At 38.7% G+C, this 19439-nt stretch overlaps 1 protein-coding gene across 5 annotated transcripts in view; it reads right to left on the bottom strand.

Annotated features, from left to right (window-relative positions):
• Positions 1-1481: 1481 nt before the first annotated feature.
• LOC148673348 (vasculin-like) overlaps positions 1482-19439 on the bottom strand; it is an 18827-nt gene continuing 869 nt past the window's right edge. For 2 of the 5 annotated variants that reach the window (XM_088629715.1, XM_088629713.1), the window contains exons 2-11: positions 17912-18792; positions 12045-12159; positions 11667-11790; positions 9680-9900; positions 8281-8347; positions 7291-7472; positions 4987-5145; positions 4227-4426; positions 3663-3765; positions 1482-1970 (exon numbers count right to left, since the gene is read on the bottom strand). In XM_088629715.1, coding sequence (XP_088485841.1) covers positions 1818-1970; positions 3663-3765; positions 4227-4426; positions 4987-5145; positions 7291-7472; positions 8281-8347; positions 9680-9900; positions 11667-11790; positions 12045-12104 — 1269 coding nt within the window. In that variant the 5' untranslated portion in view covers positions 12105-12159; positions 17912-18792 and the 3' untranslated portion in view covers positions 1482-1817. Of the gene's footprint in view, positions 1971-3662; positions 3766-4226; positions 4427-4986; positions 5146-7290; positions 7473-8280; positions 8348-9679; positions 9901-11666; positions 11791-12044; positions 12160-17911; positions 18793-18870; positions 19098-19182; positions 19312-19439 lie in introns of those variants that run through there. The other 3 variants (XM_088629717.1, XM_088629716.1, XM_088629714.1) reach the window with 3 other exon arrangements.

The raw sequence follows: 19439 nt of genomic DNA, 5'->3' as shown, positions 1-19439 counted from the left end.
CTGTAAGCTGACAAGCACCATGTGTGTTTAAGTGAACATGGTGGTACTCCTTGCCAAAAGGGAAAGGTAACACTTTCAACAGAACTAGGAAATAGAAAGATCCAGAGCCCAAAGAACAGTAAAACCCAGAAATCATCAAACACAGCCGACCTCCTATTTAGAATGTCAAAAGAGAAAAATGTCACTATACACAGACTGAGCACTAGGAACTCATTTTTTCAGGTTTATGCTACAGTGCTTGTTTTTAACTTGTGCAGACCAGCAAGATTCTGAGATATTATGAATAATACCCTCTTCTTTGAGAAATATTATTCATAAGCCACTGACACAAATTTTCCGACAACTGCTCAAGGCATGGGTAGACGTAGAAACAACGCATTGGAGACTAACATTAATATGTTAAAAAATGCAGACATTTCCTAGCTCAAAAAAGCAGAGATAAGATGTTTTTTGGCCCTGTATCTAACCATTAAAAAGGTTATGGAGGATTACTGCTTCTATCAAAAAGAAGCCCTGGTATTTCTTTCAGATTATGTCGACAATGTACCTGTTGGAGTACTCAATTACGAAACTTGGTTTGGTCGTGCTATATGGCCCTGCAAAGGAAGAGGGAGTTTTCAGATTTGTGCAGGGTAATGGTTTCTATAGTCTTTAAAACACTGTTTTAAATTTTGACATTTTGATGCACAGTATTACATTACCCAGTAATTCTTATTCAATGGCTATTTACCAAAATGTCTTGGTCTCACCATTGCAGTGAAAACCTTCTAAAACCACAGTGGAAAATGCTTCTGTATTTACCATTGTTCAATCTGCCCTCATTTCAAATAAAAAAAGCCAGTGATTATTTTACCACAGAATAAAAGACACTTGGGATCAGCCAAAAAAAGAGAAGGCTGGGATCCTCAGTAGTCTGAGATTCTTAACCTCTATTTTTGTCTCACTATAATTTTTAAATGAAATAAACCATCACAATTGTGTTCAAATACCAGTTTGCAGCAACTCATTAACATTTCAAAAGGGGGTTCAGTCAATTTCAATACTTCTAAGACATTCACCTTACATACATTCATTTTAAGTCCAGTTTTACTGTGCGAAATGTTGACAGACACAGCATACAGTATGTGATTTTTACCTTTCTGTTACTTGTTCTTCCACACCTTTTCTAAATAGCTCCTAATAGACAAGGATATTTTCCGTTCTTAAGTTTGGATTTGTTTATATTCCTACATTATACTACTTATAAAAGGAATTATGATGAGATATATCTCGTTCAGCCATACCTGTAAGTAACTGTCCCAAGGGAGACATAAAAAAGAAATATGCCTTCTGATTAGTTTGCCATGAAGCTCAATTTCATTGTAATACAAACCGGAAGATTTAGTTTGATGGGCATAAAAAACAAGCTTCAAGTTGCTCTGATGCTCCCAAATGCACACATCTTAACATTTGTAAGCACAAAGCTCCATAGAACAGACAACTTTTAAATTGCAATCATTTTATTGATTCTTTCCAAAATGGATTCTTTCACATTGCAGTTGACAAGTTTGTTTGTTTTTTTAGTGACAAAAGCAATTCCAACATGAAATCCAACCCAAAATTCTCTTCTCTCTACAGGGGCCATTTACAAAGCAAAAAAAAAAAGCAAACATTCTTTCGAGTCCCAACGATAGCCGTATCTTCAGAAAAACGCTCCTCTAGCATCTCAGCCAGCTATTTTGCTCAAACTCAGACTGGAGTCCTTTTATTTTCCTAACTGCTGAAGCTCGCTCCAGAACGGATTAAAGTGAAGTCGCAACTGTGGCAATCCACACCTTTCAAACTTCGTCATCCGACGTATCGCTGCTGCTCGTTTCCGTGTCGTCGTTCTCGGCGGTGGGTTGGAAAGCGTGGTTTCTCCAGGTTCCGAGAAGGTCATGGGGAAGGCCGTTTTTTAGAAAACCATTCTTCCTAAGGCCATTTTTCTGCAACTGATGATAAAGAAACAACATGAGAGGTTAGGCAACCCTGATCACCTACAGTCACAGAACAGTTTTCATACAGAGGATGGGACCAAAGCTACAAAAGACACGGCTATCTGATGGTGTCAAGACAACTGCCTGCCAGCAGTTACTTGGGTTTACTTCCTGAAGTAAATGAGTGATATACAGTAATCATGTTTAGCACACACAGTTGCCAGACACTGAAACACGGGGATCTACAACTATTGTTCTGGAGAGCCAAAATCCACCAGGTTTTGTGGGGCACTATTATCAATGCTTAGAGATATTAAGTAATTTAGAGATCATTTAGGACTAAAATCTATAAATCATGAGCCCTCAAGAGCCAGAGTTCTCATATATGAACAGATTGCAGTAAACTCCCAGTTTAACCGATCAGCAGGGGGAGGGAGGTTTCATCCAAAGAATGTAACTGAATGAGAAGAATTATTTTTTATTTTATGAAATTTTCTTATTTTAAGAATCGCAATCAATGTAGTCAATAAACATATTTGTGCCTTTATTATCATAAATATACAACCTCTTTATTTAATTTCCCATAAATAAGATGCTTTAGTGAATTTTATACATACAACAACAATGCTCATTATAAGCAAATGACCTACCCCAATAGGGAACTGTTTATTTTCCTGAATTTCTAAGCTGTGTAGTACTTATTTTATTGCATTTCATCTTTATTGTAGGAATAGCCCGGCATTTCTGATTTTAGACAAAATCCTCTTTAGCAGATATTGTTGGTTTAATCTATAGTCCGTTTAAGCAAAGGTTTACTGTACTAGCTTGATTCATCAGAACTTACAGATGTCACCAATTTTTAAAAACAGAATCTGTTATATTGGATTTTTTGGATAACTGGATTGGGACTCTGCAGGAAGGGCTGGCAAACCTTTCTATAAAACAAACGTAAGTATAATTATCAACACTGTTTTCTCTATGGTTTCCTCTATTAAACCTTTGCTATTTTTTCTACTAACTTCATTTTAAAATGTAAAAAAAGTCAATCACAGCTACAAGAAAATGTATTCTCTATTCCACAAAGCTACAGTACATACAAACACCATCACATATAATTTCTGTTTTATATTGCTTTTTTAGAGCATGTTATTGTTCATGATATGCATACTGCTTCTTTGTCCTTCTGTTTGTTTCTTTGAATTGTTTTGATGGAACACAGATATCAGTATGTACTCTTGAATGCTCCCTACTTACTTCTATTGATTAGATAAAGTAGTAAACTCTATCATGCTGATACATCTTTGCTTCTCTGTATGCTACATTTGGAAATGAACTCTTAACAATAACTTTCAACTATATACCAACACAGAAACATTATTACCCTGTATTTCATGAAGCAGTGTCTAAATTGAGTGTTGTTTTCTACATACACAGAATTCATAGCAAACCTAAAAGGCACTTTGATGTTTAAGAAGTTTAATGATGTTTTTGTCACAGACTATAAGAACTGCATGCCAGAATACTACAGAAGGACAGATTTCGAAACTAATTTATTAAATGATGGAAATTAAGTACAAAAAAAACTAAGCAGAATTTATTACTCAGGGGTGTTCTAACTTCTTGGGTGACCTCCATGCTCTACACAAATTCCTCAAATGTCTGAGCCAACTAGATGAAATTCAACCAAGTTACACAGCGCACATGTACCTGTTCGCTTATGGCTTGGAATTCCCTCATCTCATCCTCTGTGAGGGGAGCACAGGTCTCGTCATTCTCATTCTCTTCCTGCCAGCCCATCTCTTTCAGGAGCCTAGGAGAAATAACCCATAATAACCATTTCTTCTCTTCTTTGTTTTTGCTTTTCAGCTCAGAATATTCAGGAATACTGAGATACTAAACGTGATCATAAAGGTTACAAAACAATTCTTTCTCTAAATACCTAACTTGCGATGTACAAATTTAATCCCTGTGGATTAGCACTGATATTTCTTAAATAAAAATATAAATATCAAGTTTTTTCTTAAGGGGTCCTCTTCTTTTTGTATTACACACTTCCAAATCTTTGTTTCTCAGGTTTGAAATTGTAAACGGAGCAACAGCAACGCTAAAGCAACCATCCAACAGGACGCAATAATAACTTGATTTTTTTTTTTTACAAAGAATTAAAATTCGATGCTGCCAAAAACAGGATCAATTTATTTTAACCCGCATGAAAACACACTATTAGCCTCCTTTCACGATAAGAGTGAGAGTCCCTTGCTGGCTAAGCACCTGTGCTCTGCTTCCAGTGAGCTGGACAGCACATCCGCCTGGGGAAACGCCGGGGAGCAGATGACCTGCTGGGTCATTCCTGGAGCTGTGCCGTTCCCATTCCCATTCTCCCGGCGGGCAGCAGGGTCATAGGAGTTGAGATTTTCATCCCTCTGCCGGAGGCTGTTGTTGCCGTTTTGCATATGGAGGATTTCGTTACCCTTCATTTAAAAGACATTGAGATGGCAGAAAAAAAAACCTGAAGGTTTCTCAGGAAGATAGCTGTAGTTCGCAGTTTATCTCAGCTGTTGCTTGTTTTCCATTTTTACACACATTTGGAATCATGGGTCATGGGATCCTTACATGCTGGAACTCATCAAATGCAGAGTAAGAGTTGTAGTAAGGGCAGAAACCCAAAGTGCAATTAGAAATCACAAGGAAGCCCAAATATGACATGAGGGTGTAGGCCCAAGATTTGTTTTAATCTGGGTTTAAGTTTAACTTTGTGAAAAAGGCAACATTTTACATTGCAAATGTTTTTCACAGGATTGCCCATGACCATGACATTCAACATCTGCATGTTCTTTGTTAAAATGAAGGTACTCTAAATACAAAAAACAGTACACCTTAATATCCTTCAAGCAGTTTTTGCATTGACTGTAATCAGGTCAGTCAGTCTCAGATTCAGAACCCCTACATTTATGAAAGAGTGATTTTCTGATAAAGTAAAAATCACTGCAGTGTTAAAATTACTTTAACTCACAGACAAGACCAGAAATACCTTGCACTGACTCCTGTCATCAAGATCTTCGACATCCCCTCTGTCCTGTTTCAAAGCTTTAAGGAATTCACTCTTCTTGTCTGTTCGCACCCGGGTCAGTTTCATTAAACGAGGCTGACTCATTTTGTCCACAGGTGAAGAAGAACTGGAACGGCTGCCCTGAAGAAAAATAGTTTTCATTGCCTGCACTGACAGCAAGACTGAAGCTCCTTAAGTTCAACTGAAACAGATTTTACAAAGGAAATGCGTTTTCACTTAGACTAAATATTCCACCAAACGTGAAACCTTCAGATTGTACCAAAAAGATTTTATGGAAGCTTCATCTACATTCATGGAAAACAAACTATATTTTTTTTACTGAATCTTTAGAGGGGCAAGAATCCTAAAGAGAAAGATTACAACATGTAATTACAGCTTACATGTCCTTAATCATGAAACAGAATGCTGTTTTTGTGCTTTTCTCATTTACCACTGGTTCAAAAAAAGAATTCTACCTGTAATTAGTTTAGTCGCAGCTAGTACTGTGCTCTTCTACAACTTTTCTCTTTTTATTCTTGAACTGTGCTGTTCGGACAAAATCAGATGCTTCTACTATACCAAGTAGTACACTTGCAAGGCAAGATTCCAAGATTATCTTGGGAGTGTTTCTGTTCTAGAACTGAATTAAATTAGCATGTATTACCCCCATGCTTTTAGGCTTGTTTCACATTTCTTCTGTTTTTACTCACCCACATTTAGCTAACATCATAAATTATCCAATCCTACTAAAAATAACGTCCCATATTCATTAACACCCTCCAGTATTTCGCAGCTTAGAAGAAAGTCCAATTTACGGCTAGTTTTAAAGCAATTAAAAGAAGTAGTGGGGAAAAATTTTGACAGTATTTTTTTACATAACATTTTTAATCTTTCAAAAATCAAACTTTTTTGAGCTGAGGCAGGTTATCCTATTACAACTACAACACACTAAGTATCAAGTGTTGAAATCACCCGTCATCCAGAGTGGTTGAAATTATTTTGGAGGTTTACATACAGTACATTCAACATTCATTGCTTTCTGACTCAACAGGTTTTGAAATTTTGATTATTTTTCATTCTTTTGTGACCCATTTTCAAGAAAACTGAACTGGTTCATTTTCTGTTATACAAACCTTTTGAATTATTTTCTCATGACTTCACTATACGAACCAAAACCTTACACCTCAGTTAACCAACGTATTATTACAACACATTGGGCGATCTTTAGGTTGCTTCAATCCAGTCAGAAATATATTACATTTAATTGTAATCTGCAATTTGACAAGGAATGGTAGTAACTTATCAAATATAATTTAAGGAGTCTAATTCACTTTTGGCCAAAAGAAAATGTGATGGCAATTTCATAACTATACTACTTTCTTTCAGGTAATTGAATAAAACATAAAATATTATTTCATTGAAACTAGGAATGCACTGATATGGAATTTCTGGGCCGATAACGATAACCGATAATTAACAGCTTGCTGTGGCTGATACAGATACCGATGACCGATAATTTTATTTTTTTGCATTTTAAAACGACTTAACGTCAGAAGTCCGTATGTTGGTTGTGAAGCTAATGTCTCTGATGATAGCTTTGATAAGGCTGTGTATGTGTGGCGACCAGAAAAGCAACACCAGCGGCTTGGGAGAATATACCAGGGTTCCAAATGCTCAATTAGTTGGCGGATTCCTCGATCCTTCACAATCGAAAAGGGTTAGTCATCAAGTGCCATAAACTCCATGATTTTGTCGCTGATTGCTTTAGCCTTCGGACCATCCTTGGCAAATGTTCTGCGATTTTCAAATGCCTGTTGGATAGGCAATCGCTGCACTTGCTACTTTTTTTTGTTTTCTTGTTAATGCTAGCTGCCTCATTCTTTAAACAAATCATTGGAATGACAAGCTTTCAAATTACTAATTAGATTAGTGGTACGGAAACTCTCTACTTTGTTTCCTCCTCGCTGTACTTCGGCTGAACATTTGTTGCAAATTGCAATTCTGTTGTGAAAAACTTCCACAATCTGACATTTTCATTCTGCAGTAACTGTACTATACCCAGTGTAGTGCGTCAGTGCGTGCACATAAAAAAGAACTAGCTGCACAAACAAAAATGGGGCGCCACATTATCAGTTGTAATTATCGGCTTTAAATCCAATATCGGACAGATGATAATTCAATTTTCCTATTTATCCGAGAATAATATATCGGCCTCCGATACATCTTGCACCCCCAGTTCAAACAAATCTGGTTTTAGACACAACAAGCATTTCCACTGGCCAATACCTTTACAGGCAGAGCAGATGGCTTGGGCACCAGGCCCTTGTAGACAGTGAGGCCAGTGCCATTCTTCGAGGAAAGATGCTGGGCAGGACAGGTGGCAGGATATGCAGAGGACTGATCTTCCTTTGGGATTCTCTTTATAACCATCATTTTGGAAGTTCTTGATTTGGGGTTTGGTGGGTGTTCTGTTTTGAAACAGAAAAAGACTTTTAAAAATCATTTAACTATTCATCCTTGAAATAGTCTTTCTATTGATTAGCAATAGTAAACTGTGGGCAAGAGATTATTTAAAGCTTTGTAACAATGAAATTAGGAACAGTATTCATCATTAATTCTGGATCAATCTTAGGAATTTTTCCTTTCCCGGTGGATCAGAATTCTGCTCACATTTGCTGCAACACTACGGAAGTACAGTAGCAGAGACATTGTGCAAGCAAACTTCCAGCTAAAGTGAAGAAGATACCTTCTGACAATCTTTATGACAGATGGCATGCGTGACCTGAAGTATAATCCATGGTATATGGTACAGCAGTGAACATACATCTATGACATCTTTCTCATACAAACAGTTGATGTTCTCACAAAACCAAATTATGGTTATTGTCGGCAAAACTGTTCAGACAGTGACTGACACGGAAATATTTTACAGAGTTCCAGAATCGCTGTGTAAGACACAGTGCCTCCTGGCAGAAGCAGTTGAGTTTCAAGCCACAAGTGCGGGCATGACAAATAGTTGGTCACTTAATTTGTTCAAAAGAACCGTAGCCACAAATAATCTGAAAGTATGAAATGCATGCATGAAATTCATTTGCTGAAATTCTGTACTTCAAGAATGGCAACAAAGGATCTACACGACAGAGTACTAGGACAAAAGATGGAGAATATAACAAAAGATGCAAATGCAAGAGCTAAATGAGTAAAAAAAAATCTTAAACTCTAAAAACAAATCATTTTCTTGCCTTTATTGAATGTTGAGCAAACATAATGGCTTACCCCACACACCGCCGGCAACAGCTTTGTTCTGGTTGAGCTCTCTTTCGGACTCTGGATTAAGAGATGGCTGGAAGACACATGAAAATGGACTGTAGTTGGCATTAAGTGCACTTAATGGAAAGAGAAACTTAACATTTCTAGTTTCCTGGTAGTGTACCTTATTATTGCCACTCTGTACAACTCTGTCCAAAACCTATGATAGAGCAAGATATAGAATCATCTGGAAGGACAAGCAAACAAAAAAAATCCTTACTTTATATTCCCAAGGATCTCAAAGCAACACACATATAGAAGAGGCCATTCAACACATAGAGCTCATTGGTTTAAAGGCAGCAGCCTTCCAATCAGGGAATCAAACCCCATTTTCCCACAAGACAAGTGGGGATACTCACTACTATAGTAACAAGGATTACTCCAATTATACTCCAGCAGCCACTACACCGACGTTCAGGTACAGATGCATGAACGCTCCACTACTTTAAATTTAGGGAGGACACATTTTCTAAGACCGTATTTCGCCAGAACACAAAGGAATGGAATTTCTGGTTCATCCGCTGGTCCACTAAAAACCAGGTAGCTGCTGCCAGTGGTTTCATTAGAGATCTCAAAACCCAGTACTGAACAGGCCAAACCTTAAGTTACCAATGAGGTCAGGCACACAAGGTGATGACACTACTGCTGAATGCTTTAAGAAGAAAGCAGTTCATTTTTTAAGCAACAGCTTTAAAGTGTCGCATGTAAAAAAAGAGGTGACTTGTTGCATAAAACTAAAAATTAAACGTTTCAAGCGGTTTAAAGTAAACAAAATATATATTAAACTATAATGTGTCAATGTTCCATCCACACTATAAAATGCCTTATATTTTATATCAATAATACGCTAGATTAAAATGTGACTATAGCACTTAAGACTACTCACTATCTTACAGTAGACAAATCAGAGAGGTCTGAATGCCTCTGTAGCATAGGCAAAATATGTCGATTTTACACAAAACAGTATCAAATATAACATGACTTTACAGATAAGCAGAATCAGAAGACACGTATGCTTGCTCCCCCCTAGACATTAATTAACCTAGACTAATGACTAATCAGCAGCAGTTTTAGATACACGCTCTTAAAAAACCTGTGTGTTTTTAGTCACCAAGCTTTTGCTTTCCAAAATTAAAAAGGAAGACTGAAAAGTGAATACACGAGCTAAATGTGTACAAGTTAGGCAATCACAACCCACCCGAGAGACCATGAACTAAAGTTAGACTTGCAGGTATGAAAACAGCGAGTTGGAACATATGGCTTTTGCACCCATGGGCCCAAAACCGATGCCGCGAGCAAACTGAGCCGCAGGACATGTCAAACAGAAAATACAACCTTCACACCTAAATGCATTTCTGAGACTTACAAAATCTTCAGCCCCAAACTGCTTGCGCGTGTCCCCTTCGTCTCTCTTCCCATGTCCATTCTCCCCAGAGCCATTCTCGTTCAGAAGCTTGGTTTTTGCCCCGTGGCAGGCGCCAGGCCTGGAGCGGGAATGACCCCCAACACGGACGCCCCCGCGAGTACCCCCACTTTCGGCACCACTTCGTCCTCTCCAGCCGTTCTTTTCTTTCCTTCCGAAACCTCCTGCAGGACAGCATTCACAAACAACGCTCAACAGCCGCTCCAAAGTGGCTTATCCAGCAGATGTCTTTCACTGTAGTGAAGAACAAAATCCCACGGCCTAGACTGCATTTCCAGATTCTCAAACCCCCAATGTGTTTTACAATCCAGTTTATATCCCACTTTTTTTTGTTTCTAAATCAAATTTCAGTCTTGCCCTTTATGCTGTACTGGGCTCCTTCATTTACTCTGACCTGCTGCCCACAGCAAGAAAACGTAGGATGAATATGTTATGTGATGTGAACAAGTTAAGAGCAGGAAACAGCATAAGCGCTGGGAGCTGCAAAGGAATTAGTACTGGTTAATTCCACTTTGAAAAGTAAAAAAAAAAAGATGAAAAAATATTTCAGCTCTGGGTTCTTCTTCAGGTGTGTGGTGGAAAGAGGGAAAGAGAATAAGAAAGCAAAGGCTTGGGTATCCTGAGCAAAGGAAAGAATATGAGAATAGCAGCCACAGCACCCCGCAGCTCACAACAGGAAGCCCACTGAAGCTAAGCAGAAGTGAGCTTGGTCGGTACCTGGATGAGAGACCTCCTGGGGAAAAACTTAGGCTGCTGCTGGAAGAGGTGTTAGTGGGGCCAGCAGGGGGTGCTCACCCTGCAGTCTGTGTGGGTCCTAATGCCCCAGTATAGTGACAGGGACACTGTACTATAAAAAAGGTGCTGTTGTTTGGATGAGATGTAAAACCGAGGTCTTGACTCTCTGTGGTCATTAAAAATCCCCGGGCGTATCTTGAAAATCGAGTAGGGTTGTAACCCTGGCCAAATTTCCCCTAGGCCCTTACCCTAATAATCCCCATTTATGAATTGGCATCATCACTCTGTTTTCCTCCCCACTGATAGCTATATGTGGTGAGTGTACTGGTACAATCTGGCTGCTGGCACATCATCCAAGTGGATGTGACACATTGGTAATAGTGGAGCGTTTTGAGTAGAATGTCCAAAGTAGGCAATTATTATTACTATTAATATCTAGTGCATGAGGTATTAGCAGGTGAAAATAGTGGAGTAAAGAGATGGAAATGTAATAGACAAATACAAGGAAAGTGGGGAAGGCAGAGATCTGTAACTGAATGAGGGGATTTAGAAGACAGTGGACTGGAAGCCGGGGGAAGGTGAGAACCTAGTTGAAGGATAAATTTGTCTTTCTGGATTGGGAGTCTTTGAATCTGAGTGAATCGATGCAGGGAGAAAAGCTAGCATAATCAGGGCTGGAGTGGGTAAAATGAAGAATTTTAAGCTTGATCTTTGATCTTCATTGCTTTGACTGACTCCAGAAAAGGGTCAGCCAGTCTGCTTCTTGTTTAGCCGCAGTAAATGGCACGGCATTTTCTGCAAGAGACGCAGTGAATGAGACTGCTGGAAAAGCTCACTATTCTTTGGATGACACCCTCTTGAAGTGGTCAGTGGGTATTAATGAACAGCAATACCAATCTATAGCAATAAAAAGCGCCTGGTTTTAAAAGTGGCTGTGGGTGTTTACTAGAACTGTGGACGAGAAGGTGGTGTAAATCATATGGTCAGCAGTATGAGGTGATTGGTGGATTTGGAAAAATGTTTGGTTATTACACCTGAAGCATAAAATGTTTAGCACCAAACCCGACAGAAATAAGTTGTATCAAGACACTAAACAACACCAATGAAAGGTTCTACTGCTTGTTCAAACAAAAGTGGAGCAATTATCACATCTCTTAACAGAAGAATGCCTATCACAAATATAAACTGAACATACCTCCTCCTGGACAACCATTGGTTGATTCAAACCCATCTGAAGAATTATGTCGTCTGCGATTCACATCACTGCGGTTGTCCAGACGCACAGAAGCTTCAGGCAGCTTCTCACAGTTCAGAGAGGGCTACAGAACAATACAAATGTGTCACACTTTTTTAATTCTTGAGTATTACCATAACATCACAAACAAGAAATATGAAAGGATTCAGTCTAACAAACTTAACATCTAAAGTCCTGAAAGTAATATACACCAGAAAGACCCAAGGGTATTCAAGATTTCTATTTCACATTAAAACACGTACTCGGTATTATGCGATTTCAATAGCTGCGGGGCTTAATTTTAAACTATTTTACGTAATAGAACCATAAAAGCATTACCTTTGATGATGGTGGAGTAGGAAAATTAAGCCAGGCAGGAGCAAAATCATGCTGCGCCATTTAGGTCTAGGTCTCCAGAACTGAGGATAAGGCATTAACACCTCATCGCAAGTCCCTGGGAAAGAAGAGAGAGTTACAGAGCTCAGAGCTTCTGAGAGAAAAAGAAGTGTCTGCTGTATGATGATGCATAGCAGTTGCAGTACCTTGTGAAAGAAGACTAATACCACCTGGCCTTCTTAACAGTAAGACTCCATTTAATAATAAATCTATTAAAATTTAAATATTTAATTAGAGATGGTGACTACACTACTGCATTATAGAACAGAGAAATACTGCAGGGCAAACATTTTGCTTGAAAAGCCATGACCTTTCACTTTAAAGTTGTTCAATTTAATCCTATATGAAGTGAAGAGAGCAGAAAAGGTGATTCAAAGGAAGAAACCAAAAGTGAAACTATCTGAATACATCTACTTTAACTTAAACATCACCTCTTCAAAAATAATCTTGTTTACTGTATCCTTATTTCTGTTTTTGTTTTTTTTGTTTCCCACAGGTTTGACATATCTCATTACTATGCACTTTTCTCATATTCATAAAAATGAATGAATATGTAGGCCGGATCTCTCCAGATCCGGAGAGATCTGTCGTACAATGGTGATCTGTCAATTTTTGAATAAAAAGTTCGGACTGATTAGATTTGCGGCCTACAAAATTTAGAATAGGGAAGACGTGTTCTTCTAAAACACTCTACGGCAATTTTTGGTGTAGCTGAAAAAAGACTTTTATAAAAAACAGATAAAAGAGTAGACAAGGAGTAGAAAAAAATTGCCGTTTAACAGGACACGAAAGACAAAGAGAAGAACTGGGTACTGTTCCTAGTCTAATTTGAGCTCTTGTATCAGGCTTTGATACTCTCTCAGCAGGTTTCTGAAACAGTGGCTGCACCCAGTATCACCTTATTGGGGAGTTTTGGCTTGGACTTAAGTAGTTCATCATCACTGCTGGGGCTAGATGGAAGATACCTTTGTCATTTTTTCTGCTGTGTTTGCACACCCAGTGTGCAATGAACTTCACAGAATACCTTTTTAGATGACAGGAATGAAGAAAAAAAAGACTGGACCTATCATTGAAGAATTGAAGCTGAAGAATTCATTCAAAAGAGAAATGTAGGAACACAAAAAACATAAGCAAAATGGAACTGTTAGCAGGGGAAAAGACATAAAAAAGAAATTCCATTACCTTTAGGGGAGCTTTATCTTAAGCAGTGTTTTCAACTCTTAATCAGTTGTATTTCATTCCAGCTGGAGTTGTAAACCTAATACTTTGTTTTTCTGGATTTTAGTTTAAAACCTGGTGATTTGGGGTTTGTTGAATTTAAAAATAACTAAAGGCTCAGACAATTCACAACTCAAGTACAGAAAAAAACAGTAATATCCAAGGTTCCCCCAAATAGGATTTAAAGATACTGTATCACAAATATTAAATGCTAAAAGAGCCAAGGTGCACTTTTTCATATAATTACTTTGCACCAGAGTGTAAAAAATACAGAAATCTAATTTAAGGTAAAAGGAAATATCATATCAAACCAGCTTAGCTTTAAACTACTTATTAGATCACTGCAAGTCACTTCTGGAAAAAAAACTGTCAATTACTTTTCCTACATTCATCTCAAATTGGTTTGGCTGATGCAATCTAGTGCAATAAGCAAGCATCACTTTTAATAATAAACTCTCAGAATCTGAAATTATGTACCTCTAGAGTTAAGCTATGTCTCTTTTTGTTATGGTTCGTGAATAGAGGGAAACCTCTGAATGTCTAAAAAGATCATCAATTACTTATGCCTGTATTTCTCAAACTTGTGATCAGTTGCCTGTCTTCTTCAGTCTTAGGGGACCACTTGGTGTTGGAAAATCACCAAATTAACAGACGGAGAAATTAAAAAGGCCACTGGCCTAAGTGGCTCTCATGCAGTGCTGGGAAATTGCTTTGAATTACATGACACACCAACCTGTGCTTTTGCAACAAGGTAAATGCGACTGAGCACCCTACTACAGACTTGCACTATATGTCGTGCAGACAAAATAATTACTGGCATGTACCTGCATAGTAACACATTCCTGAATGAAAGATGGACGGATGGTCCTAAATCAGTATTCTATATATTTTCTAGTTACTGCATGCATTGAACATCAGCTGCTAAAGCAACACCTATCAAACAACAACACAAAACAGTTCTCAATATCATAGTACTAACCAAACTTTTACTTTACCTTAACCAAAGCAGATTAACAAGGTACTGAAGGAAAATCCAATACAGATCATACTTAAATATACCCAAATAACAACAAACAGTGAAGAGACAGATTCACAAATCATTTGGCCAAAACTTCACTTTAACAGGCCAGTTGGACAGACTCAAATCACGTTTTCTACGGATTCATTCTGTGCCACACGCTGAATACAAGCCAGAAAAAACAGCATTACGTGTTAACATCTGACAATACTGTATATAACAAGCACAGTCATATAAATGAGCAAATAGGGCAAAAAATAAGAAATACTGGCCCTATATAAAAGTAGGAGAGGATTCTTCCGTTCAAATTTTATTTAAAAGCAGAGAATAACATAAGCTTACTATGAGTGGCGAGTAAGAGTTCACTCGACTCACATTCATTAAATATAAAAACGGCTTTTTTCTCCTCATTTCTCCTCATAGCAAAGACACAGCCTAGTCGTTAAGAAACGGTATCTTATAATGCATGATATTATCCATCCATCCATCTATTTTCTAGCCACTCTAAATCCAATCCAGGGTCGAGGAGGAGCTGGAGCCTAATCTGCCAACCAATGGGCACAAACCAGCGTACACTCTGGATGGGACGCCTGCCCATCACAGGGCACACACAGACAGGCACACACTCACACCAGGACCGATTTTCCCAGAAGCCTATTAACCTACTAGTATGTGTTTGGACTGCGAGTGGAAACCGGAGCTCCCGGAAGAATCCCACGTGGAGTCAGGGAGAAGATACAAACCCAGGGCCCCAGCGCTGTGGAGCAGCAGTGCTAACCACGGTGCCACCCTGCTGTCTCCCATATGATATTATACATCACTTAATATCATAAAAAATTACCAAATGAGAAGAGGCCTTTCCTCCCATGGAGCTTGTTTTGTAAACCTCATTTTTAAGTTTAAAAAAAGTCTTACGTTTCAGGGTAACCTTTCTAGATGCTCAAACCTTGTTCTGAGCAATGGAGTTTCAAACTACCACTTCAAAACTCTATCCATCCATTTTTTTAACTGCTAAATCCAGTATAGGTTCATCGGGGAGCCAGAGCCTGTCCCGGCTAGCAATGGACACAAGACAATATACGTCCTGGACAGGACACCAGTCCATCACAGGGCACACACAGACACACACTTACACTCACGCCAGGGCCAATGTTCCCAAAACAATTAACCTACACTGTACCAATGTCTGAAGTGTGGGAGGAGACTGGAGCACCCGGTGGAAACCCATGCAAACACTAATAGATCATACAAACTCCACACAGATAGCACCCCTGGTCTGGAATTTAACCCAGGGCCCCAGTGCAGCAAGGCAGCAATTATATCCACTGCAGCACCAAGATGCCCCCACCTGAAACACTGGTGCACAAAAACGAACAATTACTCAAATACTATTAGTACTTCAGAAAACTACTGTCTATAACTAACATATAAATGTTAGAGGGACCAGATTCTAAATACAGGGTTTATTCTCTGTATGACACTGCACAACAACAGCCAAAATAACCACCTGCATTCTAACAGTACCAATAAGACAAAGCAAGCTCCAAGGCAATTTAAAGCAAATGAGTATCACCTTTAGAGAGGGAAGAGTACAGTTGAAAGTACCTCTTTATAGAGCTGGTAGAAAGCAGAATAAAGAATTCAGTGTAGACCAACACTACTCAGCAAATTCTTCCTACATTAACAGAATGTCTTTAAGTAATTTGCAAATAAGACTAATCAGTAACATTGTAACTTTAAAATACTATTTTAATCATAATGCCCATTACGTTGAGAGAAGTTTCATGAAAGCACCAGAAGATATTTTGGAGATTCAGCAGTCTTAGCAATCATTAAACTGCTTCTTATTAAAAATCTCTGTCAACAATCACAGAGCAGTCTTTCCTTTGTGTGTGATTAATCCGGTTTCAAAAGGAATTCTTCACACTGATGTGCTGCATGGATATAAAATATGCCACTCAGACTTTACAACCAGAAACGAAAGCAGAGATGTGTGACATTAATGCTGTGTCATCCCCCTCTTTGAACCATCTCTGTAGTGATTTATAATTCCCTTGAGCACAAAACATAAATATACTGATAAATATTCTATTTAACAATTCAAAATCTAGGATTGCACTTCCAAGCACATATTGTTTTTGAACAAAAAAAAAATAGATATATTTATATATTCTTTAACATCAGTCCAAACACCAAATAATAAACTAGTCTATATGAAAACACTCAACAAACATCTGTACACCTTATCCATCCACATATCTGAACAAGTGTTAGACCTCTTAAACTGCTTGGTGCTCAATTCTAAGTACCCAGGATCCCAATGTGTTACCTTACACTTACACTAAAAAGAATTCTCCTTCAATGTCTTACTATAAACTACTGTGACTTCCATGTACTGTACATGCTTCTCTTTTAAATGAACTAATTCACAGTTCTTAAAATGTTCAACACTTGTTTTACACAACACTCAATTTCAATCAACAGACTGCACACTGTGCTGGACCGCTTCACAGGATTTCTTAGAGAACGCTAAAGGCCTAGAGACTATAAAATTGACAACTATCACAATTTATTTTACAGTAGCTATTCATATGATGCAATACTATTACCTTGCCAGTAAATGTTCAGATGCACAAAGAAAACCTGCTATTAAGCATGGTTTATCCAAGAACATGTGCCCTACTCCTACAACCATTAGAATTCAAAACTGTGACGAACACCACAAGCCTGATAGCAGGAAATTAAAAAGCTAAAGTAAGCAAACCTTTCTTTAGTGAAAATCCCTGGGATCTCAGGCTCCCCAATCTCATGCAATCTTTAACCACCCTGAAGATAAATTTTAAAAAATCTCAATACTTCAATTTACAGCATGCATGATCCAGCACCTGTTTTTTTTTTATTTTCCCAAACGAGAGCCAGACGCCAATGGGCACCAATACAAAACATGCGGTGACAACAGGGTTACGGTCTGAAAACACAGAAAGAAGTGAAAGTGCACTTAAGATCTGTCCGCCCACAGATTTCCTTTCACAGAGTACCATCTTTTGGCTGTACTCTCAAACACTGCAACCCTATGATGCCAGAAGAAAAACATCGCAGCTTTACAGTCGAAATCATGTGGCTTTCTGCGGACAAAAACTGAGATGACGTAAAAATGATGTCTGCAAAAAAAAAAGATTTTCCCAGGATACCGCTGTTATGTCCAATCACTAAAAAGTGACACTGAAATTTTCTGTTATTTCTTCTCTATCATTTTTCAGTTATGACTACCACCAATCAACGAACACAATAAAATACCGACCATGACAGAAGGCGCTATTACTTCCCCTATGAAAATAAAGTAGGTCTATACCACTCACATATATACTTTTTTAATATCAATTACTGGCAATAAGGTAATAGCGAGGTTTGCTTAATATCTTTTCCATCCATAGACCGACAACATAAGTCAAATTAATATCCGCATGTGCTATAATTGAATAAACAAGTATATTCCCACTTTTAAAGCTTGCGATCCATTAAGGGTAAAATCCTTAAAAAACAAAGCCGAAGCGTTCAGTAAGATGTTACTAACCAAATGTTGAGGACTGTACAAAAAGGCGTCTCTTGTCGTCAGACTTCCCAAAAGCTCCACGTTTCTTCCTTTTGTCTTTAGCAATGAAAAAAAAATACCAACAATGTAATAATCCCGGTGTTCTGCCTACAGATTTCTCATGCAGATCGGGTCCTTTACAATATGTACACGTAATCCTCAATCAACTTGCCATCTTCTTTTGAATAATCCCAAATCCCAGAATGGAAGAGACGGTTTAAGGATGTCAACGTTAAGCGAATTAACGTTTACTGTGCCCGATACATCAGTGTGTGTATAACACTTTTCAGGAAAAAAAGAAGGGGTTGAGGCTCAGGATCAGGCGTCCCTTGCAAAAGTTATCAAAACAGGAGACTATCTCGACACCATTCTCGCACTACCTACAAAAACAAAGAGAAAATAAAAAAAACACATCACAAAAAATGAGACGACGGCTGCTACTCTCAATTGCCCTCATCTATAAACGTGCAGCATAACCCGCCGGTAGAATAATCTCGAAGTGTTTTTAATCTGTCATTATTTAAAGCCGATTCCGGGCAATTCAAGCCAAAAAATCTGGAAAATCTTTCGTTCCAACTCAGTAAAGTGCAACTACTGACTCATATTCTTCAAACGCCAGTCTCAGAAAACCTCTTGGACCAAGTGTGTCTCGTCAAGTCCGAGTGTAAATGTCACGATATTTAAAGATACGGACTTCCTATTTCATCTCGGGATTCTCAGGGCCAGCAGTCCGTCCTTCGGCATATTTGGCACACACAAAAGCCGAGAAATGGGCCATTCGTCGTCGGGTTTGGACTCCAAATAAACAGCAGCTTCTTGACAGTGTATTATTAATGCAGATCAACGGGCAAACAGCTCCTCGTCTGCAAGAGAAAGAATACGAAAAAGGTTAGTGGATCTCCAACACGCGAAGACTACACAATAATAGTTACAAAACATACCACCAACTATCCAAAATGTTGCTCTGTTTTTATTTTCAGCGAAGCGTCCGGTTCGTTTGGTGTTCTTTTTTAATGACATACGAAAAGGTGACAGTAAAAAAAAAAGCGATGAGCAAAGCGCCCGACAGTCCAGCCTGAGTCCCCAATCCTGGTCCTGGAGGGGTCGGTTCTTCCGCGGGTTTTCAAGCTCTCTTAAAGCAGCAGCACCCGAAGAAGAGAGAGGAGATATTAAAGGGGTGCAGTTAAGACGGTACCCATCTGATTTAGCTCGTTCAGAGCGGAGCTGGAGTGAAAACCCGCACCCGCACCCACCGGCCCTCCGGGAGCAGGTTTGGAAAGCCCCCGGTCCAGACAAGGCAGCTCCACGACCGCGGATCGCCGCAGCGGCGCGGGTGACGACCGTCACACTGTGCATCGCATGTTACATAATGGAAAAATAAAACACCAGCGTGGGACAACTGCGCACACAACTACAATGAGAAAATAACACTTGGTTTCTGTTTGCAGTCGTCTTTAAACGGGCTTGCAAATCGATCATCACCGCCGCTATTTTTTACAGCTCGTCAAGA

This window comes from Lepisosteus platostomus, chromosome 4 (genome assembly GCF_059453375.1).
Source record: "Lepisosteus platostomus isolate fLepPlt1 chromosome 4, fLepPlt1.hap1, whole genome shotgun sequence".
NCBI classification, from domain to species: Eukaryota; Metazoa; Chordata; class Actinopteri; order Semionotiformes; family Lepisosteidae; genus Lepisosteus; species Lepisosteus platostomus.
This window is presented reverse-complemented; position numbering and strand designations above follow the sequence as displayed.